This window comes from Dipodomys merriami, unplaced genomic scaffold (genome assembly GCF_024711535.1).
Source record: "Dipodomys merriami isolate MVZ:Mamm:240054 unplaced genomic scaffold, mDipMer1.0.p SCAF_4, whole genome shotgun sequence".
NCBI classification, from domain to species: domain Eukaryota; kingdom Metazoa; phylum Chordata; class Mammalia; order Rodentia; family Heteromyidae; genus Dipodomys; species Dipodomys merriami.
Window position 1 is genome coordinate 95,542,225 of NW_027205603.1, and position 22,103 is coordinate 95,564,327.

Here is a 22,103-nt window from a genome sequence, read left to right on the forward strand (position 1 = left end):
TTTGTGATCCTAGGAATGGGAAGGCACCATGAGCCTTTTTTTTGTGTGTGTATGCTGGGGCATGAATCCAGGGTCTGGGAGCTGTCCCTGTGCTTTTTTATTCAAGGCTAGCACTCTACCACGTGAGTCCCAGCAACACTTTTGGCTTTTTAGTGGTTACTTGGAGATAAGAGTCTCACACTTTCCTGACTGCTTTGAGCCAGGTCTCACATCTCAGCTTCCCTAGTAGCTAGGATTACAGGTGTGAACCACCAATGCCTGGTTCAATTAGCACATTTTTTTTGGGGGGGGGGCAGTCATGGGGCCTGAACTCTGGGCCTGAACGCTGTCCCTCAGCTCTTCAGCTCAAGGCTAGCGCTCTACCACTTGAGCCACAGCGCCACTTCCGGCTTTTTTCTTTTTGCTTATGTGGTGCTGAGGAATTGAACCCAGGGCTTCATGCATGCAAAGCAAGCGCTCTACCACTGAGCCACCATCCCAGCTCCATGAGCACAATTTTAAAGAAAGTTTAGGGCAGAGAAACCAGTTTGCCTGGACTGGGGAGACAGGGCTAAGGGTATACTTGGTCCCTAGCCTGCAGACTCTCGTGGCTCGTTCTCTACTCTGCCTGTTTATTCACTAGGTTTTCCTGCCCTGAGCCAAGTTGAAAGATACCAAGTGGCCTTACAGTTTGTTTCAATCTGATCCTAAGATGCACCTCACAGGGTTATTAAAATCACTTTGAGATGAGGTAATACTGCAATAAAGTTTTAATAGAATAGCTTTGGCCAAGGCTGAGGCATTTCCCAGGTGTCTCAAAATGTGCGTGAGCCCCCAAAAGATGGGGGCATTCAATGGGTCCCTGCGGTTAATTACATGAGCAGGATGAACTGGCCCAGGGCTGTAGGCCTTGCCCACCCACCCAAACTAGACCGCAAATCCTTTCCCCCTCTGGGCTGGCTGCTCACAGGGACCCTCAGGCGCACATCAGGGGCTGGCGCAGAAATCCTCTAAGGGTCCTGCTGGGCGGGAGTGGGAAGGGGGAGGCTGGGCCACGGGTGCCCATCTGTGCGGTGGGAGCGGGGTAGGAGCCCTGTGTCGTTCTTCAGGCACAGCGTAGGGCTTCGGCCAAGTCTCCGGGCAGCCCTAGGACTCGGTGCCCACGTCCCGCACACCGCCCCGCCCGCCCCTCGGGCGCCGCTGGGTCCCGGGTAGGGGTACGGTCTCCACGCGCCCTCCCTCCGCCAGGCCCTGCGGGGCACCCCCCCACCTCCCCAGGCCGATGACCTTGGGCCGCGCGCCCCCTCACCTGACGCCCCGGCGGCGAGCCGCTCCCCGCTGGGCCCGCGGCGGCCAGGCCCGAGCCGCGGCTGTGTTGGGGGCGGGCGCGCACGCGCGCCGGAGCTCCGCGCAGCCTGCGCCCGCGGCCCGGGCCTGACGTCGCCAGCGCGGGCCAATCCCGAGGACACGCCGGGGTCTGCGGCGCGAGGGGTGCGGAGAGGACCCGCGGCTGGGACCAGGGACCAGGGCCGGGCCGCGGCAGCACCTCGGACAGCGCAGGCCGGGCGGGGCCTCGGCGCGCACGCGCGCTGGGCCGGCGAGCGGGGGGCGGGGGCTCCCGCCCGAGGCTCAGGGCTGCGGGGTCGCGAGCAGCAGCGGCGCCAGGTCCATGGTGAGGGCGAAGCGGCGGCCTCGCCAGCGCACGTACGCGGGCAGCGCCGGGGCGCCCGGCTCGCACTCGAAGCAAGCGCTGAGCTCGAACGCCAGAGCCGAGCGCACCAGGCCCACGCCGCCCGCGCGCTCCGGGGCCGGGTGGTACAGGCGCCCGTTGGCCGCCAGGGGCAGCAGGCGCGCCGGCTCGAAGGGCACGGTCAGGGCCGCGCCGCCGCCGCAGTAGGAGAGGCGCGGGGGCCCGGGGTCCGCGGCCAGCAGGTGCGTGAAGACCACGGGCCGGTCCTCACAGCGCAGGAAGTTGCGCTCTCTTCCGCACGGCGAGAGGAAGGGGAAGGCGGCCTCGTAGCGCCCGCTGCGGTTGGGCCTCAGGCGGGAGAAGAAAGTGACCAGGAACTGCGGGTCTAGGGGAGCAAAGCGCGCGGCTGTGCACCCGGCTGTGCGCCCCGGGGTCCCGCGAGCCCCACGGGGCCGCCCCGAGCGGCCAGACGCGGGCCGGGGGCAGCGCAGCGGTACCTTTGAAGCAGGTGATGAAATTCTTCATTCTGGAATCATCCAGGAAAAGCTGTGGGGGCGCAGGCGGGGGACAGTGAGTCCCTCGGGCAGTGCGGGGGCCGCGTGTAAACTTAGGGCTCTGCCCCTGCAGGGAACGGAACTTCCCTCTCCCGAGGCCGGCGACACCCGCACCGCCGAGGGCGCGGAGCCGCGGGGCCGGGCCCCCCCCCCCCCCGGGGCCCTCGCCCGCTCCGCAGGGCCTGCCGGCCCCCAGCCCACCTGGCCCTGGTGGTCCACGTAGTAGAAGTACTCGCGGGTCCGGGGCTCGGGGCTCTGGCCCTGCGTGTAGGTGACGCCTCCACCTCCACCGTAGGCCCGACCTCCCCTCAACCCCATCAAGGCCCAGGCCGGAGCCCGGGCCCGGAGCGCAGCGCACGCCGGCCACATCCTCCCTCGCCGGAAGCGGCCGCGGTCACCCGGGCGGGGCGCTGCGCGCGCCCCCGCCCCGCCCCGCCCCCGCCGGTCGCGCTCCGGGCCGCGCGCGCACGCGTGGGAAGCCGCAGGACTTCATTGGGCCGCAGCCCCGCCCCCGCCGCGCTCCGCCCCCCGCATTGGTTTTTAATAAATAAAATAAAAACTCTAAAAATAGCTATCTATAAAAACGGAGGAAGCGCGACAGCTGCGGGCTCGGACCCCGCGCCGCCGGCGCGCGCCCTCGGGGCTCGGCGGGAAAACGAGCGAGCGAGACGGTCTGGTCCAGTCCTCTGTTTATAGCTCTGTACACAGGCGCGGGCGCCGGGCCTGGCCGCGGGCACACCGGGAGACGCCCGCCCCGCCCGCCCCGTCCCGCCCCGCCCCGCCGCCGCCGCCGCGCCCGGGCCCCAGCTTTGGTGCGGGGCCTCCCGCACACGGAGCCACGGGCCCTGGGCCAGCGGGGCCGCGCTCCGGTGGTGGGCCGCCCGGGCGGCATGACGTGTGCTTCGGCCACTTCGGGCAGTGTGGCTCGGCTCTGGGGAACGAAGGCACTTCTCAGGGCTGGCCCGCGGCCGGCGGGAAGAGCCGGTGCCCGCTGAGCCGGCCGCGGTGGGGCGCGGCGGCGCGGCCCGGCGCCTCGGCATGCTGCCCCGCGGGGCCTTCCTCCCCCCCTCCCGCGCGCTGCCCTCCCGAGTCCCGCCTCGTGCTATAGCACGCCCTCCATGAAGCTGGTGTCCAGGTGCTGGATGAGCACGCGCAGGAAGGACATCTCCTTGCGAGTGTTCTCGAAGATGATGCGAGGGTCATCCGACTGGCAGCGCAGGCAGTTGGGTGCCATCACCATGGCCAGGTTGCTGACGTCCATCTTGGTGATGGCCACGTTGGCGGGCTGCACGAACACCTGTGTGGGGCGGAGACGGGCAGGGAATGGGGTGGGTGCTGGCCGGACCCCGGGTGGGCGCGGGCGCTGTGCCCCGCGGGCTGCCTACCTGGAGGAAGCGGATGAGGTAGCACAGCACCATGCGGTTGATGCGCGGCAGCGCGTGCACCACGGCCACCGCGGCCTCCGGACTCTCGTAGTGCGCGATGCACTGCTCGTAGAACTCGTGCGGAATCAGGGGCTCCTCCAGCTCCCTGTACCACAGCTTCAGCAACGATGCTGCGGACAGGCGACGCTCAGTGAGTCTGCCCTGGGGAACCTCTGCGCAAAACAGCACTGGGGGAAGGGGCTAGGCCATCTGGAAAAGGGGCCCCCTGACCCAGCCCGGACCCCAGGGGTGCTTAGGCTCAACTGCCTGGAGCATGGAGGAGTGGCTATGAGTCTCTTGGTGCAGCAGCTGCAGAAACGGATCTGGAAGGCCCAGGCAGAGCCCAGGCTGGCTAGGTTGAACTAGGATGCCCCAAGGACACTGAGGGAGACAGTCCACTGCGTGGCAGGCTATCTGGCAGTGACTAGAGACCCCATCAGTGGTGGACGGTGGGCAGGCTGAGAAGAGGTTGTGGGTAACAGCTCAAGAGGTGTGGGGAGACAGAGGCCTTGGCCTGGATGTCTGTGGAGTGGGCTGGGGGCTCACCGGGGACGTGGGGATCCTCCAGGCCTGTAGGTACCTTCCACTGATCCACCTGCAGCTTCAGGGCATTTACCTCATCAATGTCTCCAGGAACCCTGGGAAGCACAAGGCAGGCGCAGACAGGTCAATTTGCCAATGCAGATGGGGTACAGAGCCTTAAGGCTCTCCCCCTTCAACTACCCATCTTCCATGTGCTTGTTAGTGGTATGGATTTCCTCAGGCCACTGGCTCTTCCTAGACCATCTTACAGTGGCTGAACACTGAGTAGGCAAAATGTATTACCACCAGGGCAGGAGCTGTCATGTTCCTGGTTCAGAGCTTGGCAAACCAAGGGGTCAGGGGGAAGGGAAGCTGAGCTGCCCAACAAGCTGCCGGTCACATCGGGCTCATGTTGTAGGCACTGACTGCTGCTGTTGTGGGGATTTCTCAGCACACTTGCTTCCTGAGTTATGGGGCCCAGCCCTGCCTCTTGGCCACATGGCATCAGGATCAGCTGCCATAAAGTGCCAGCTCAGAGGCAGGCATGGCAGCCGGTCCCAGGGGCCTGAGGCTTAATGGTCTGCCATCAGATGCACAATAAACACACTTGTGGCCCACACCCCCAGGGTCTAGATTTGGCGCAGCACCTGAATATGCCCTCCGTCTGGTCACCGTTCAGCGCTAACACTTCCTCGGAGAGCCGAGTCTGTACCCAGGGCAGCTGTCGGTCAGGGTAGCGCTCCTTCTGCATACTCATGACTTCCTGTAGTGCACTACCGAACATTGACGGGCTGAACACGGCATTCTTGGCGTGACGGATCTCCTCCACATTGGGCTTCTTCAGCCCCTGTGAAGACAGGCCAGATCTCCCATCCTGGTCTGGCCCGGTCACCTTCCTTCCATTCACCGCCCCCTCCTCCACGCTTCTGGCAGGGCTATTCAGCTCAGCTACCCTTTCCTCCCTAAATCTAGGCTTCTGCCTTACAAGAGGCAGGGCAGCCCAGATCCTTGGCTCAGGTCACCAAGGGGGCTTCCCTATGGCCATCTCTAATGTCCAAAGCATCAAACAATCCTGCTGGTTAAGAAGGGAGGAGGAGGCCAGGCTCTGGGGCAGGTACAGGGGGTCCAGGGAGGTCCTGGGTAAGGATGGGCTGCAGGGATGCATGATGTGACTGGGTCCTAGATGTCTTTCAGGGGAGAGAAAGGAGCTGGAGGGACCTTGACAGGATAAGGTAAGACTAGATGTAGGAAAGAAGAGCTAACAGCAGGGCCTGGACTGGCTCATACAGTCTGTGGGTAGGTGGTGTGTTCAACACAGGCCCGTTCAACAGCCCACAGCCGCCAGGGGCAAAGGTCCTGTCACAGGGGGTCTCTTGGCCTACTGTGGCTGTGCATAGCCCTGCATCTTGCAACAGAGGCCGGGGTTTTCAGGGAGTCTGTGCAGTCATGGTGCTGTTCAGCCTGGGCTCTCGTGCCATATACCACTCTGGTAGCTTGCCTGATGTCTTCAACAGCCTATGATTTCTCTGAATTGCTCAACTGGGGGTCCATGAAAATGAGCCCCTGAGGGAAAGGCAGGAAAGTACAGGTTCTGAGGCCTTTTGGCTACCACCGAGGCAAGCTGTGTGCAGTACCCACAGCTCTGCCAGCCAGCACACAAGCCTTGCTGCCTCCTCACTAGACATTTGCTGTGCTTGGAAGTTGCCCACCCTGCCCTGGTTCTCCCACAGTGCCTGTACCTTCTTGGCCCCTGTCAGAGCCGCCTTCTGCAGCTTGTGGTAGCAGTACTTGGCGTAGGTGCTTATCGCTACCCCTGGAAAAGAATAAGCACTCGTCAACCTGGTGTGTATGTGTGGTCTATAGGAGAGGAGCGGTCCCTACAGGGGCCCTAGGGTAGAGCCAATCTGGCTAGGCCCCCAACCACCCCTTACCAGGACAGCAGCCTTAAACTTTCTCCCAGGCAATGTCCTATTATAGCAGAGACCCAAATGGAGAGATGCAGGGGGCCACTTCCCCATATCCAGGGACCAGGCTGGGAGAGTTCCTCTGCCAGCTCACCCAGCATATGAATGGGAGAGACACAGCCCTTCCCGTAACAGACCAGAGGCAGACTAGGGCATGTCCTGAGGCCTAGAGTCCCCAAGCCCGCTCTTCCCTTCCCTGGCCGGCCCTAGGGAACCTCCCTGGCCAGTGCTGGGGTAGGTGAAAAGCTAGCAGGATGGCAGTTCCAGCTCCTCTGGCTGGTGCAGGGCTGACTGAGCGTGGAAGTGGTGCTGAGTGTCAGAGCAATAGGGAAGCGGCCTGAGGCCTCACCACAGGAGAAGGGGCCGTGTCCCAAACCAGCACCCTCTCAGTGGGAAGCCCAGGCAACAGAAGGTGCTCAAGGCTTATTCTGATACTTGAGTTCAGCTTCCTCTCTTAACAGAGGGGCTTTCTGGCCCCAACAGCAGAGGTTCTAGCTGGTAGACTAGAGAAAGGTAGGTGGAAGAAAGACCAGGGTACAGTGTAAAGGGAAGATGGTTCCTCCCCAGAGAGCTGGGGTGTGTGTAGCGTCTGCCTGGTCCCAGCGGGAACAGCAAGGGGCAGATGTCAAGACGTACCAGCCTGGATGGGACACCCTTTCTGGAAGGTGCTGCCCCTCAAGTCCCTGTGGCTGCCACCTGATGTGGTAGTCTTCTAGATCTGGGCTCTCAAGTGGAAATACCTTTGCTTTTGGAAGGAAGTCTTTTAATTTTTTATTTTTCTCAGATATCTGAGGATTCAGGGGTCCTTGGGTCCCAGTTTGTAAAAACAAGTCTGTCTTAGTCTATGAAAACATTTTCATTTTTACCTATCATAAAATAGTTTTGCCATTCACAATTTCTGTGAAGGGAAATATTTAGTCAAAGTGAAAACGGCAAAAAATTTATCAGCTATTCAAGTCCTGGACCACCCTCCTCAGTCCCATGCGGACCATAACCCTTGGTTCTAGCCTCAGCTAATTTTCAACAGTGCTAGAACCATCTACCGCAGGCCACCTAGCTTTTCTAGGTAGCTGAGGCTCCTTTAAGAGCCTGGACAGTGTGTAAGCAGCAGGGCCGCACTGTCTGGTCAGCACCAGAGAAGCCCAGGTGCCTCTCTCGTGGTCACTAGCAGCTCAGTTCTGGGGACAGAGGAAGGAGCTAAGCTTGCTCCTTCCTGCTTCTGAGATGAACCCTCATCTTTTGCCTTAAAACCACCCCACGCAGCAAACACACAGGCCTTTAGCCTTTGCCTGCTTAGGATGAAAACAGCCTCATGGGGATCCTGACTTCTGGTGGAAGAAGGCATGGTAACTTCTTACCTTGCCTGATCCCAACCCAACCTTACACTGTGGTTTGCACTGTTCTGCCCAGTTCTACCCTAGGAACACAGGAGTCTGTTCCCTACAGAAACAAGTCTCTCATGGATTGCTGGCATCTGTCCAGCTCCAGTCCACTGCTCAGAGCCTGGACTGTGGCTGCCTGGCATGGGTTGCTGGGGCAGCTGGGAAGACAAAGGTGGGAAGTGAGTCCCAAGCTCTGAAGATGCCACTTGGGACCCATCCATGACTACCGCTCATGTCCTTGGAGCCTCTTCCTGGCCCAAGAGTTTGTTCTAAGCAAGTTGATTTGCAAAAAGCCCCTCTGGTCTTGTGTTGGGTCCCCCCATGGGCGGCATAGAACTGGTGAGAATTTTCAGAGTGGAACAAAGAGCAAGTCAGGGATTTTGAGATCAGCAAGTGTGAGCTACAGCCTGGTGGAAGCAGCCCACAGAGAGGAGGTGCAGCCCTAAGGGTCAGGGCGGGAGGTTCTGGAGGCTTGGTAGGAGCTGGCTGGCACCACATATACATCTAGACAGGGAGAGCATAATCTGTCCTGGAGCTCCAAAGGGGCAGCATGGTCCTGAGCCAGGCCCCAGAAGGAAGGATGTTGGTAGAGGCGGGTGGAGAAGCTCCATGCTTCAGGTAGCTGTGCTAGGGGTTCACCATAGGAGAAATTCCCTTATGATTTCTGAATACCAGGCACTGTTCACCTGCCCAAGAGGACACACATCATAGGGTACCCCAAGCCCCTCTGTGAGCTTCACATCCATCACTCATTCACCTGCCGGCACCTCCAGGCCTTCGCAGGCTAGTCCTCATGCCCAATGCGCATCAAGAACTCAGCAAGCAAATTGGGAGTTGTTCTGTGTACCATCAGGATATGTGCAGAGGAGATTGACTCCTGCACTTGCCCCGGCCTGAGGTTAGTGCCCATCCCCCAACCCAGAAGCTGTTAGAGAAGAGAAGGCCAGGCGGCCGTGGCTGGAGAGCAGAGTGGTGCAGAGGCAGCACCAAGGCTGTAGGAGGCCCTACCATCCGGCTCTTCAACATAAGGCTTGGGTTTCTTTCTCAGTTTGGACTTCTTCTTACTGTTCCTTTCCAGAAGCTCTTTTATGTGCTGTGTCACTGGGGAGCAAACAGAACCATGAGGACCACAGGACACAAGCCAGGAACCATTGCCCATGTGGTTCCCGCATCTGGTGGCAAGGAGGCCCCTGGGCCTGTTGGGGGCTGACTCCATGCAGCTAGGCCCCAAGGCAGGTGGCCGTGTGCTGACGTGTGCATACACGGGCTGCAGGACACGCGGGACCCTTCTGCTCTCCCCATCCTGAAGGTGGGCAGAAGGCATAATCCACCAGTACCTCTCTGGCTCACTGAAAGCCCAGAGCCGTCTGAGCTGGTAATCTGTCCACCTGCCTGTCCATGACTACAGGGACTAAAGCACCACCCGGGCACTGCCGGGAGAGGTGCGGCTGCAGCTGCCTCCTACTGTCCGTGGGTTGCCGGTGCTGAGTGACTGTAGTCACCCAGCTGAAGTCATGCCCATCAGACTTCTGCACTGCTGACTCTTCCTGCCATTCCCTTCCATGTTCTTTTTAGAAGAAACCACAAGGAAGGGGTAGGCTAGAATTATGGATATTTGCTTTATACTTCGGGTCATTATCCAGTGTGACTATTTTGTTGCTTACATTATCCCAGCTTTGCCACGAGGAGCTTTAGGTTGGCTCCTGTGCCCCGTTACAGTCTTCCAGTCTGCATAACTTTCCTGGGGCTTGAACTCAGGGCCTGGGCACTGTCCCTCAGCCCTTCAGCTCAAGGCAAGCGCTCTACCACTTGAGCCATGGTGCAACTTCTGGTTTTCTGGTGGTTAATTGGAGATGAGTTGCATGGACTTTCCTGCCTGGGCTGGCTTTGAACTGTGATCCTTGGATCTCAGCTAGGATTACAGGCATAAGCACCAGCACCTGGCACTCTTCTGGTTTTTGAGTGGTTAGTTGGAGAGAAGAATCTCACTGGGACTTTTCTGCCTGGGCTGGCTTCAAACTGGGATCCTCAGATCTCTGCCTCCTGAGTAGCTAGAATTACAGGTGTGAGCTGCTGGTGCCTGGCTAGACTCTTAATATAGCCTGTCCTGGTAACGTACCAGTGTCTCAGCCCTGGTGATCTGAACTCAAAATCTGTTCTTACTCTACTGCAGTTGTTTTGTTTCTTAGAGAGACTTTTTTTTTAAACTTCAGGGTGATAAATGACACAGGTCACTGGTCCTGCCCAGTCCTGGTTTGCTGCCTGTCTCAGCCTCTGAGTTTACCCACCTGTTTAAGGTCTACTGTCTTTAGTCTGCCACATACCTATGTGCTTTCCAGTTTTCAAAGCAGCTGCTTTTCTTTGTCTGTTCTCTTTATCTTTGTGGATTTCTTTTTCTAATTGTAGTGAAGTATGTGTAACATAAAATTTACCATTTAAGTCTTTTTTTTTTCTTCTTCTTCTTCTTCAGGTAGTGGGGCTTGACTCAGAGCCCAGAGCCTCTTCTGCTCATAGTTGATGGTATTCTATCACTCGAGTCACACCTCCACTTCCAGCTTTCTGCTGGTTATTTGGAGATAAGAGTTGTGAGAGGATTTGTCTGCATAGGCTGGCTATAAACCATGATTCTTAGATCTCAGCCTTCATTAGTACTTATGATTATAGGTGTGAATTACTGATGACAAGTCCATTTTAACTTTTTTATTTGTTTTTGTGTCAGTTCTTGGGCTTGAACTTAGGGCCTGGGCACTGTCCCTGAGCTGTGTTTTTGCTCAAGGCTAGTGCTCTACCACTTGAGCCACAGGTCCACTTGGCTTTTTGGTGATTAATTGGAGTTAGTCTCATAGACTTTCCTGCCCTGGCTGGCTTAATGCCATCCTCAGATCTCAGCCTCCTCTGTAGCTAGGATTACAAGCAAAAGCCACCAGTGCCAAGCTCATTTTAACCATTTTTAAGTCTATAGTTCAGTTGCAATAATCACATTCACACTGTCATGAAACCATTACTACCACCAATGTCTAGATTTTTTTTTTTTGCCTTTCCAAACGGAAACTCTCCATTAAAAATTAACTCCTCATTCTCTTTTCTAGCCCTTGGCACCTACCATTCTACTTTCTGTCCATGAACCTAATGACTCTGGGGACATGAAAGAAGTGGCATCATATACTTCTGTACCAGGCTTCTTCCACTTACCATGATGTGTTGGCAGAATTTCCTTTCTTTTTTTTTTTTTTTTTTGGTCCGGTTGTGGGGCCTGAACTCTGGGCCTGGGCGCTGTCCCTCAGCTCTTCAGCTCAAGGCTAGCGCTCTACCACTTGAGCCACAGTGCCACTTCCGGCTTTTTGCTTATGTGGTGCTGAGGAATCGAACCCAGGGCCTCATGCATGCAAGGCAAGCACTCTACCACTGGGCCACCTTCCCAGCCCCAGAATTTCCTTTCTTTTAAGGGCTGGATAATGTTCCCTTGTATGTTTATACTATGTTTATCCATTCACATGTTACTGGATATCTGAGTTGTTTCTACTTATTTGCTAGTGGGAAGATATCTATTGAGTCCTTTCTCAATTCTTTTAGATACAGACGTACAAGTGGACTTGTTGATACAAGCAATTCTATTTCTTTCTTTTCTCTCTCTCTCTCTCTCTCTCTCTCTCTCTCTCTCTCTCTCTCTCTCTCTCTCTCTCGCTTGCTTGCTTTCTCCCCGCCCCCCATACTCTAATACTGGGGCTTGTATTCTTGCTTTGCCTTTTTGCTCACAGCTAGTACTCTACCACTTAAGACACAACTCCAATTCCAGCAATCCTCTCTCCTGCAATTCTATGTTTAACTACTGGGGAATCACCATATTGTTTTCCTCTTTTTTTGGGGTCAGTTGTGGGGCTTGAACTTGCTGAAGGCTAGCATTCTACCACTTGAGCCACAGCTCCATTTCCGTTTTCTGGAGGTAAGAGTTTTCTGGACTTTCCTGCCTGGCTTTGAACTGCAATCCTCAGATCTCAGACTCCTTAGTAGCTAGGATTATAGGTGCGAGCCACCAGCACCTAGCTTCTTGTAGGATTTTTTGCTTAAAATAAAAAACCCAAGTTTGTTTGTTTGTTTGTTTTTTGGTCGATCATGGGGCTTGAACACTAGGCCTGGGTACTGTCCCTTAGCTCTTCAGCTTAAGGTGAGCACTCTACCACTTGAGCCACAGTGCCACTTCTAGTTTTCTGGTGGTTAACTGGATATAAGAATTTCACAGACTCTCCTGCCCAGGCTGGCTTTGAACTGGGATCCTCAGATCTCAGCCTCCTTAATAGCTAGGATTGCAGGTATGAGCCATCGGTGACCAACTTAACACCCAAGTTTTTATAGTGAAAGTTCAAGGTGGAATAAAAAGGAAATGGGGTATTTGACTTTTATTGGGGGGGGGAATTAGCAGAGTTTGAACACCGCCCGGGCTTGCATGCACTCTACCCACTCAAACCATACCTCTGTGCTTTTTCCCCCTCCCCTTTATAGTTATTTTTCAGATGGGGGCTTGCATTTTTGCCAGGGCTGGTCTTGGATTACAATCCTTCTCTTAGTCTTCCAGCACAGTTTGAATGACAGGCACAGCCAGTATGTCTGACTTGTTGGTTTAGATAGTGTCTCACTAACTTTCTACCTGAGTCAGTCTTGAATCACCATGCTCTTGATCTCTGTCTCTGAGTAGCTGGAATTACAGATATACACCACCACATCCAGCTGATTTTCACCAAGGCTGGCATCAAACTTATAACATTCTTGTCACTGTCTCCTGAGTGCTGGAATTATAAATGATCCATTATGTCTTGCTCAACCTGCCATCTTTAAACAGAACCTAGGAAAGTCCTGCTGAAAGCATGAAATAGTTTCCAAAAGGCTGATGCAGAACTGCTCCTTCATGGAACTGTATCCAGTGGCATGTGCCCACTGATTTCTGGGCCTGTCTGTATGCAAGGATCCTGGGAGATACCTGTTGGTACCTGGCACATAGGTGCTACCATCTAAGACACAAAGTTAACCTAGAGTTACCTGTGGTCTTGAGGTGCTAACCCTGCAATAGCTACCACAAAGATGCTGGTGAAGAAATCAAATGCTCACGAAGCTCTCTCATGGCCTTACATCGGGGTAGGCAGGTCAGAGTAACGCACCAAACACAGGAGCCAGACGCAGTTCTGCCACCTTTATCACATGCCCTACGACAAGTCCCTGGCCTCGAACAGGCACCTGATCTCCTGACTGCAGCTTCCTTTTGCTAAGTGCTGTGCAGCAGACCAGCTGGTCCTCCAGAGCCAGCTGCATCTTTCTGGGTTGGTAAAGTCAAGTCTTCCTGGCTAACAGCCAGAAGCCATGTTCTTTTTTGTTGTTGTTGTTGTTGTAGGGCTTGAACTCTGGGCCTGGGCGCTGTCCCTCAGCTCTTCAGCTCAAGGCTGGCACTCTACCACTTAAGCCACAGCGCCACTTCTGGTTTTCTGAGTGGTTTATTGAAGATAAGAGTCTCATGGGCTTTTCTGCCCGGGCTGGCTTTGAACCGTGATCATCAGCTCTCAGCCTCCTGAGTAGCTAGGTGACAGGCGTGAGCCACCAGAGCTCGGCTGAAGCCATGTTCTTGACTCACGTTATGTGCACATGAAAGATGGGGGCTTTCCGGGACAGCAAGATTGCTGGAGAGGGCAGCAGGAGGCCCACTGAAGGTCTCTCCTCAGGCTCCCAGCCAAGCAGAGCCCCAAAGAGAGAAACCTATGATTGAATCTGGGGGCTGGAGATGGGAGTCCTGGCTAAGACAGCAACACAAGTACTACAGCTGGGATGCCAGCTACCTGTTGATGAGACCACGCAGAGAGCCTCTGGCCGCAGAGTGGACTTACTTGTGTGCAAATTAGGACTTCAGGACTCTTTAGTATGAGACAATAGAAAGCACAAAAGGACTTAGTGTTTACAGCAGTGGTTCTAGCAGTCCTAGTTACGTCAGCTGCATACTTGCTGGTCAGCTGGCCCAAGCTGTAGTGGGGAATCTTGGTGTCTATCTCCAGCTATTTTCTTTTTTTTTTTTTTTTTTTTTTTTTTTAATTTTAATTTTTTATTTTTTAGTCCGGTTGTGGGGCCTGAACTCTGGGCCTGGGCACTGTCCCTCTGCTCTTCAGCTCAAGGCTAGCGCTCTACCACTTGAGCCACAGCGCCACCTCCGGCTTTTTTTCTTTTTGCTTATATGGTGCTGAGGAATCGAACCCAGGGCCTCAGGCTTGCAAGGCAAGCGCTCTACCACTGAGCCACCTTCCCAGCCCTCCATCTATTTTCTTGCTCACTAACTTTCACTTCACACTCCTGGGTGCCTGCCTTGGATCCCTGGGTTGGGCAGTGGAGATATCTTTCTATGGCCTCCAGATCAATACACATTTATTCTCAAGTTTTTATATTTTTGGGGGGGTGCACCAGTGCTAAGGTTTGAATTCAGGACCTCACGCTTGCTAGGAAGGGACTCTTACATGTGAGATATAGCCCCATCTTGATGTCTCTTTAGAAGAAGCAGATTAGGCAACCCATGAAGCCACAGCAAAACAGCTCCTAGAAGGCCTGAGGACCAGTGGCTGGGGTTCCCAAGGCCCTACTCAGCCCACTGGCCAGAACTCAGGCTGCCTGGAACTAGCTTTGGTACTTGGTATACTTTGGTATAGGTGTGGGAACCAAGGCCACACACTAGGCTGTGTAGTTGCTGGGACCTGTGTTGAATAGTACATTCATGGTGCTGAATCACATGGCTTCAGAGATTGCCCCCACATGTACGTGGCTGCTAAGGTTCTGTACAGTGATCATACCAACACACCCTCCCCAGGAGCTCATATCTGCCCTACAGCTGCTGTTCATTTTCCTGTACACACACTAGCCCCACAATCTGCTTCTTCCACAAATACAGGGCAGGGCCCAAGAAATCTCTGACAAGAGGCTCAGTTTGTATAGAGGCAAAGGCTGGCGTATCCTAGGTTTCACTCTCCTTCCTGAGGAGCAGTGCAGTGTGTCTGATGTGTGGGTATATTCAGATGTTAACTACATGGCTGTGCTCACTCTCTATGTGTATATAGTCACTGGTGTGGTGCACGGCTTGATGCACACAGGTGCCTATGGCCCTGCCTTGTATTCATTTGGTTTTGCCCAGGGCTCAGGTCAACTATCTGACCGACAGGACCCTGCTTGGACCCAGACCGCCTGGCACATCACCTCTGGGGGCCTTCACTGGCCCCATAGCCACCTTCCCACCCCTGAAGGCAGTTTAGCTCACAGTGTCCAGAGGCCTTATGCACAATGAGCATTTCATGAACTTATGGTCTTGTTGATGCACTATGGTCACAGTGCTCCTTCCTGCTTAGGCCTTTGGGCAGGACCCTGCCTAGAATATAGGTCTGAGCTTCCTTGGGTAATTGCTTGAAGTTGCAGAATGCAACTATACCTTGGCAGGCAGGGATTTGAAGCAATGGACACCAGCTGGCTGGACAGGAGGCCGCATGTCTTTCTCTGCCAGGCCTGCCTAGGCTCTTCTCAGACCCAGGTAGGGTTCCCTGAAGATACCCATGACCTAGTGGAAACTGAGGTGCAGGGTCTTTCAGGGGATATGTGTATCTTTTTGGAGGGAGCCCTGGTATATGAGAAGTTACCAAGAAACTGACTGGTGGTGCCCAGTGTGGTTGGGAACCCTTTCCATGGCCCTTACCTCAGTGGAGCCAGAACCAGGGTGTCAACGGCCCCACACAGAGTGGGCCTTACCTTTGGTGTCATTGACGGGGTCCATGTGCCGGTAGATGTAGCCCTCCAGGTAGGAATGGAACTTCGGTGTGGGAGGGAAGAAGGCCAGGCAGATGGCCATGAGCTCCCAGCCACGAGCTAGACTCTCCAGGCGGAAGTTCTCAGTGGTCTGCCTGCACAGCTGGATGTACAGCTCATCCCGAAGACCCTGTGCACTCCAGCCTTTGGTGGCAATCTCCAGGGCCACATGCAAGGGGTCTGTCTTGGCCCTTCGGTCACCCATGTACATCTGGATCAATTTGAAGATCTCACAAGCCTCCTTCTTCACATGTCGGTCGCTGGTCACAATCATAGGCTTCTTGATGGACTCACTGCTCCAGGCTAACATGTTGGCAATGGACACCTTCCGCCGGAAGAGGCCCTGGGTATGCTTGTTAAAATGCTTGGAGGCCCAGTTCTCGATGTCTGTCTCTGACGAGGGCTTACGTAGTGTGAAGGTGGGGAAAACACAACTGGAGCTGGGTATTGCACTGCGATTCTGCCGGCTGCTCTCAAACTGGGCACAGGCACCAAGGTCTTCAGACTGGGAAGGACAAATGGGGCTGAGCCATCAGCATGGAGTGGGCTGGCCAGCCAGTTTCACCTAGACCATAGCCTCAAGAGGCATGAAGAACCCAGGTACCACATGGCCTGCCTAGCAGATACATCCAAGAAGCAAAGCCTGCACTTCTGGGGCAGACACATAGTATGCCTTGTGCTCAAGACTCCCAGGTAACCATGCTTATGGCAGAGGAAGGTAAGGGCATCCCTGGTGGGGCACAAACTCATCCTGTTGTGCCAAGAAAGAGCTGATATCCCAGTCCCCTCAGGTGATCCCCTGTCCCCACTCCCTCCTCTGTGGGACCCTGGTGCTGGAAAGAGATGCTCATCACTGCAAAGCCCTTCTGTTTGTGCTGCTCTGAGACATGCCTCTGGGCCCCAAACCGCAGCTCCTGCTAGAGGGTGGCCTTTTTATTTTTTGGTCGGTCATAGGGTTTGAACTCGGGGTTTGGGCGCTGTCCCTCAGCTCTTCAGCTCAATTCAAGCGCTCTACTGCTTGAGCCACAGCGCCACTCCTGGTTTCCTGGTGGTTTACTAGAGATTAGTCTCACGGACTTTCCTGCCAGGGCTGGCTTTGAACCGTGATCCTCAGATCTTAGCCTCCTTAATAGCTAGGATTATAGGTGTGAGCCACTGACGCCTGGCTGAGAGTGGCCTTTTGTCTGTCCATCCAGTATTTCCCAAAGCAGCCTCTTCTATCCTGTTAACCCCCACATTTTCAAGTAGTTGACAGAAACACTGAACTGAAGTGGTTCTAGTGCTTCACTGAGGCCACACAAAGGGCGATCACACTGGCTACCCGGCTGCATGAAGGTAGGCCTCCCAGGCCTTTTGGTTGTCATTCTGCTGGCTGTGGGTCCAGTTCCCTGGGCAGACCCAGCAGACCCAGGCCCCTCCACCTTGGTCTCCTGGGCTGCAGAAACCCAGCATGGATGGTGGGGCCAGGAAATGAGAACAAGGATATTAGGGCTGGGATCTTGGGAGCTAGTGGTCTTTAGAGGAAAGCCTGTGGGCATGGATGCCCAAGATCTGAGCCTGTAAAACAGAGGTGCAGGTGGGACTCATGGGAACTGACTGACATGCTCTTGGCACCACATGGGAGGGTATGACCAGCTGTCCTTTGGCTTTACTTTTAGCTAAGGTTGTGACATCTGGGGATTATCTGGGCGGCCACACTTGTTAAGAGTGCCTGATACCCCATCTGCCCAGATATTTGGGATATCCTCGTCACAGACCTGGTGCATCCCCAGTTGCTGTGATCTTGCTTCTGAGCCTTGGAGACAGCACTCAGCCTCCAGCTCTCAGTCCTATGACTGGTAGCAGTCTTGGGGGACATCCTGCATCAGTGATTTCATTGTCCACAGTGTGTGAGGCCCTCATGTTTCTAAGCACCACACTTACACTGTGGATACTAGGCACAAGTGAGTCCACTCTGCCCTGTGTGGACCCCAGGCTCTTGAGCACTACACCCAGGTGGGCCCCCAGACCCCATGCAGCCCACTGTTGACCCCTCACCTGTGAGGGGTGGAGGTAAGGCTCCGGGGAGGCCAGGTTGGTTTGCACAGAGACGCTCTTCTCCAGCAGGATCTGGGGAAAGCCGAGCTTCTCGAAGGTGCTCCGCTTCCAGTGCTTACTGTCCTGCTGGGCCAGAGCCTCATCCTCGCTGAAGGCACGCACCACAGGCCCAGGCATGGGCAGTGGCACGGCGCCATCACTCTCGTACCCTGAGCCATCTTGCTGGGAGTCCCAGCTGCCCCTCTGCTTCATGTGGAAGTGTGCCTGCTGTGCCTCCCATGCCAGCCGCGCCTGTGCCAGGAAGGGCTCGGCCGCACCGCGTGCCACATCTGCCTCAGCCTCTGCACGCTTCATCTGAGTGAGGCTGGGCCCACACGGGGTGTGCTCCTCAGCCAGGGGCTGCTCGCCCAGCAGGTCCCCGGGGCTGTCAGTGGAGGCGGCACTGGGGACCTGGCAAAGAGAGGGCTTTCTACTCTTTCTCTTGCGGGTGCCTGGGGAGTAGCCCGTGGAGGACATGGTGTCCTGCTGGCTGGACCAGGACATGGCATCCTCCTGGGTCTGGGGCAGTGGTGTGGACGGCTGGCCTGACCGTGGTGGCTCAGGCCCCTCCATGGTACTATAGTCTCCAGACCTGACACCCAGACGCTGGTCCCTCAGTAAGCAGGGGCTGGGCTGCAGAGAGTAGGAACCTCCACCTGGGTTGGGTGTGTACTTGTGCCTAGGTCCTGCACGAAGTTTGGGGCTGGAGCCTGCCTGCTCCACATACACCAGCTGCCGCACATACTCCTTGCCCACTGGGCTGTACTCCAGGCTCAGAAACCGCTCAGGGCACTTCTGCTTAGTGCGCACCAGCTGCTGGCAGGGTGAGGGGGGAGTCTGCTTGGCCGCTGGCAGGAATGGGCGAGGCTTTCGGCCGGGAGACCTCTGTGGCGAGCCTACCTGGTAGGGGCCACTGGCCTCAAACTGCATATCCATGGGGGGCTCATCATAAATGGGGGCCTGGTATTCCACGGGGGGCTCCTCATAGAGGGGGGGCTCATAGCCATAGCGAGGGGAGGAGGGCTGAGAATCACTGGAGGGTTTTCGGGGCTGTGCAAGCAAGGGTGAACAGCTCCCAGAGAGCTCGGCCCTCCTCATGAATGGTGAAGGACGTCTCTCAGGGAAGAAGACAGTGCCATCGGAGTCAGGGGTGAAGGTTTGTAAGTTGGGTGAGTGCTGGCTGCCAGAGGGTCTGCGGGGGCGGCCCCCAGGCTGGCCATCCAGGGGGTAGCCATTGCCCTGAGGGGCAAGGAAGCTAGGCTCTCGGTCGGCAACCTTGATGAGCATTCGCTCCTTGGTGCCTGAGTTCCACCGCAGTGAGGAGGTCCTGTGCAGGAAGTGGACAGGCAGTTACTGGTGGTGATAAACCCAGCCTCTCTCTCCAGCCTGGGGCTTCTCAGTGTCCCCCCTCAGGTGACTCCCTGAGAATCACTCTTCTTAGGGCTCCTCTATGCTAACTGTTCCTGTGCCCAGAGTGGCTTCTAAGGCTGAGAGTAGGTGGGGCCTTAAGGGCCTTCTCCACAGAACTCACAAGCCAACAACAGACCTCACTCCTGGGCCTGAAGTCTGCCCATGAGGTTGTCAATAGCCTCGTATGGCTCTACACCATTACCTCAGGCCCACTGCCCAACCAGAGGCTTCTATGAATGCTCCTAGGCCTTGGCCCCCAGAAAAGACCTGCAGAAGCCACATACCCCCTGGGAGTTGCACTGTCTGAATCCTGACCATCACTTAGTAGGTTAATGCTGAACATCTGACCTCTTCTCAGTCTTCCTTGCTCACTGATGACATGTGAGGTACTACCACTGGGCCACACTGCTGGGGACATGCAGACAATCATGTTCACAAATGTCCTATCCCACCGACTAAAGGTTAGCACAGGCCCTGCATCCACACCTATGTCCATCACACCAGGTGGCCACACAAGACATTGTCCTGCTCTTTCCCCAGGCTGCTTAGGCATGGCTCTCTGTCTGGGACTCTCAGTACCCAGCACTTCTTTTTTTTTTTTTTTTTTTTTTTTTGGGTCCGGTCATGGGGCCTGAACTCTGGGCCTGGGCGCTGTCCCTCAGCTCTTCAGCTCAAGGCTAACTCTCTACCACTTGAGCCACAGCGCCACTTCCGGCTTTTTCTGTTTATGTGGTGCTGAGGAATCGAACCCAGGGCCTCATGCATGCTAGGCAAGCGCTCTACCACTGAGCCACCTTCCCAGCCCCCCCAGCACTTCTTGAATCCATAATTGGATAACTGGTCGTGGGGCTTGAACTCTTGGCCTGTCCCTCAGCTCTTCAGCTCAAGGCTAGCGCTCTACCACTTTGAACCACAGTGCCACTTCTGATTTTCTGTTGGTTAACTGGCAGTAACTGATTTTCTGTTGGTTAACTGGCAGTAAGAGTCTCAACGACTTTCCTGCCTGGGCTGGCTCTGAATCACAATCCTCAGATCTCAGCCTCCTGAGTAGTTGGAACCACAGGTGTGAGCTACCAGCATCTGGCAATTTGTTTTTTTTGAAAACTGCATCCTTTTTTTTTGTGCTGGGCATGGGGCGTGTCCCTGAGCATTTTATGTTCAAAGCTAGCACTCTACCTCTTGAGTACAGCTCCACTTCTGACCTTTTTTTGTGAGTGTGGTTAATTGGAGATGAGAATCTTTTTTTGTTTGTTTGGGTCCAGTTGTGGGGCCTGAACTCTGAGCCTGGGCCCTGTCTCTCTGCTCTTCAGCTCAAGGCTAGCACTCTACCACTTAAGCCACAGCGCCACTTCCAGCTTTTTTCTTTTGCTTAAGTGGTGCTGAGGAATCGAACCCAGGGCCTCATGCATGCAAGGCAAGCGCTCTACCACTGAGCCACCTTCTCAGGCCTGAAGATGAGAATATTAAAAGACTTTTCTGCCTAGTAGGCTTCAAATCCCAATTTTCAGATCTCACCCTCCTTAGTAGCTTGGGTTACAAGCATGAGCCACTGGTGCCAAGTTTCCCATTGCCTTTTGAAATATGTTTATTCCAGCTCTTCTCTTCTGGGAAGCAATTACAGTTTCCACTGTGTAATGGACAGTTTTCATGCTATACATTTCTTTCTCTCTCTCTTTCTCTTTTGGTCAGTCGTGGGGCCTGAACTCTGGGGCTGGGTGCTGTCCCTCAGCTCTTCAGCTCAAGGCTAGCGCTCTACCACTAGAGCCACAGCACCACTTCTGGCTTTTTCTGCCTATGTGGTGCTGAGGAATTGAACCCAGGGCCTCCTGCATTCAAGGCAAGCGCTCTACCACTGAGATACCTTCCCAGCCCCTCAAGCTATACATTTCTGTATTGCCCATCTCTAACTTGTCTGTATTTCAGAATAGGTGTTTTCTTCTGATTTGCCTTCCATTTACTAATTCTCTCTCTCTCTCTCCACACACACACACACACACACACACACACACACACACACACACACACACACACACACACACACACACACACACACACACACACACACACACACACACACACACACACACACTCTCTCTCTCTCTCTCTCTCTCTCTCTCTCTCTCTCTCTCTCTCTCTCTCTCTCTCTCTCTCATACACTTTGATAAGAGTCTCACAGACTTCAGGCCCTGGCTGGTTTTGAACAGTGAGCTTCAAATCTTAGCCTCCTGAGCAGCTAGGATTACAGGATGTATCATCAGTGTCCAGCTGTTTCTTTATTTTGAGCTAGGGTCTCCCAAGTAACAGCTTGAACTTGAATCCTCTTTCCTAAGCCTCCTTAGTACTGGGCTTACAGGCGTGCACCATCATGCTTAGCTTTTCTTTTGTCAGTCGAGGAGCTTGACCCTGGGGCCTGGGTGCTGTCCCTTAGCCTTTTTTTTGCTCATGGCGAGCTCTCTACCACTTTGAGCCATAGTGCCACTTATGGTTTCCTGTTGGTTAATTGGAGATAACAGTCTCACCAATTTTCCTGCCTGGGCTGGCTTTGAATTGCAATTCTCAGATTTCAGCTAGGATTATAGGCATTAGACACTAGTGCCTAGCTAATTTGTGTGTGTGTGTCTGTGTGTGAGTACTGGGGCTTCAATTCAGGGCCGGGTTGCTGTCTCAGACCTCTTTTGCTCAAGGCTAGTGCTCTACCACCTGAGTCATAGCTCTACTTCTGGCTTTTATTTCAGTGATCAAGAGAATGCTGTTAATGGAACCTATAATGATTACCATCAGGCATAGACCTCTTACTTGAAACTGCTGGAGGGTTTTCAACACACACACACACACACACACACACACACACTTTACTCAACACACCCACCCACACACACACACATACACACACACACACACACACACTTTACTCTGACATTTCCACATAAGTACACAATATATCTTGATGAACCTTTCCCCTTACTCTTCTTTATCCCTCTTCCCCATCTTAAAACAACTCCAACAGGCTTTATTGTACTATTTTAATATATGCAAATAAACTACAACATATTTATCCTCATTCACTGCTTCCCTAATCCTTCTGGTATCTATCGTCCCTGTTTTATTTTCCTGTGTTTTTTTTTTTTTCTACTTAAAAGTATATTGGGCTATGAAGGTGGCTCAGTGGAAGAGCACTTGCCTTGCATGCATGAGGCCCTGGGTTCGTTTCCTCAGCACCACATAAGCAAAAAAAGCCAAAACTGGCGCTGTGGCTCAAGTGGTAGAGAACAAGCCTTGAGCTG

General features: G+C 54.6%; 2 protein-coding genes across 4 annotated transcripts in view; both read right to left on the reverse strand.

Annotated features, from left to right (window-relative positions):
* Positions 1–1,604: 1,604 nt before the first annotated feature.
* LOC138806109 (UPF0598 protein C8orf82-like) lies at positions 1,605–2,602 on the reverse strand. Its single transcript, XM_069991663.1, has 3 exons — positions 2,425–2,602; positions 2,167–2,215; positions 1,605–2,054 (listed from the first exon to the last, which is right to left on the reverse strand). The coding sequence occupies exons 1-3, from the start codon at positions 2,590–2,592 to the stop codon at positions 1,609–1,611; spliced, it is 663 nt and encodes a 220-aa protein (XP_069847764.1). The 5' UTR covers positions 2,593–2,602; the 3' UTR covers positions 1,605–1,608.
* Positions 2,603–3,093: 491 nt separating this feature from the next.
* Positions 3,094–22,103, reverse strand: part of LOC138806112 (rho GTPase-activating protein 39) — an 84,806-nt gene continuing 65,796 nt past the window's right edge. For 2 of the 3 annotated variants that reach the window (XM_069991665.1, XM_069991667.1), the window contains exons 5-12: positions 17,371–18,736; positions 15,277–15,838; positions 8,524–8,616; positions 5,909–5,982; positions 4,817–5,016; positions 4,194–4,285; positions 3,609–3,778; positions 3,094–3,520 (exon numbers count right to left, since the gene is read on the reverse strand). In XM_069991665.1, coding sequence (XP_069847766.1) covers positions 3,326–3,520; positions 3,609–3,778; positions 4,194–4,285; positions 4,817–5,016; positions 5,909–5,982; positions 8,524–8,616; positions 15,277–15,838; positions 17,371–18,736 — 2,752 coding nt within the window. In that variant the 3' untranslated portion in view covers positions 3,094–3,325. The remainder of the gene's footprint in view (positions 3,521–3,608; positions 3,779–4,193; positions 4,286–4,816; positions 5,017–5,908; positions 5,983–8,523; positions 8,617–15,276; positions 15,839–17,370; positions 18,737–22,103) is intronic. The other variant, XM_069991668.1, reaches the window with a different exon arrangement.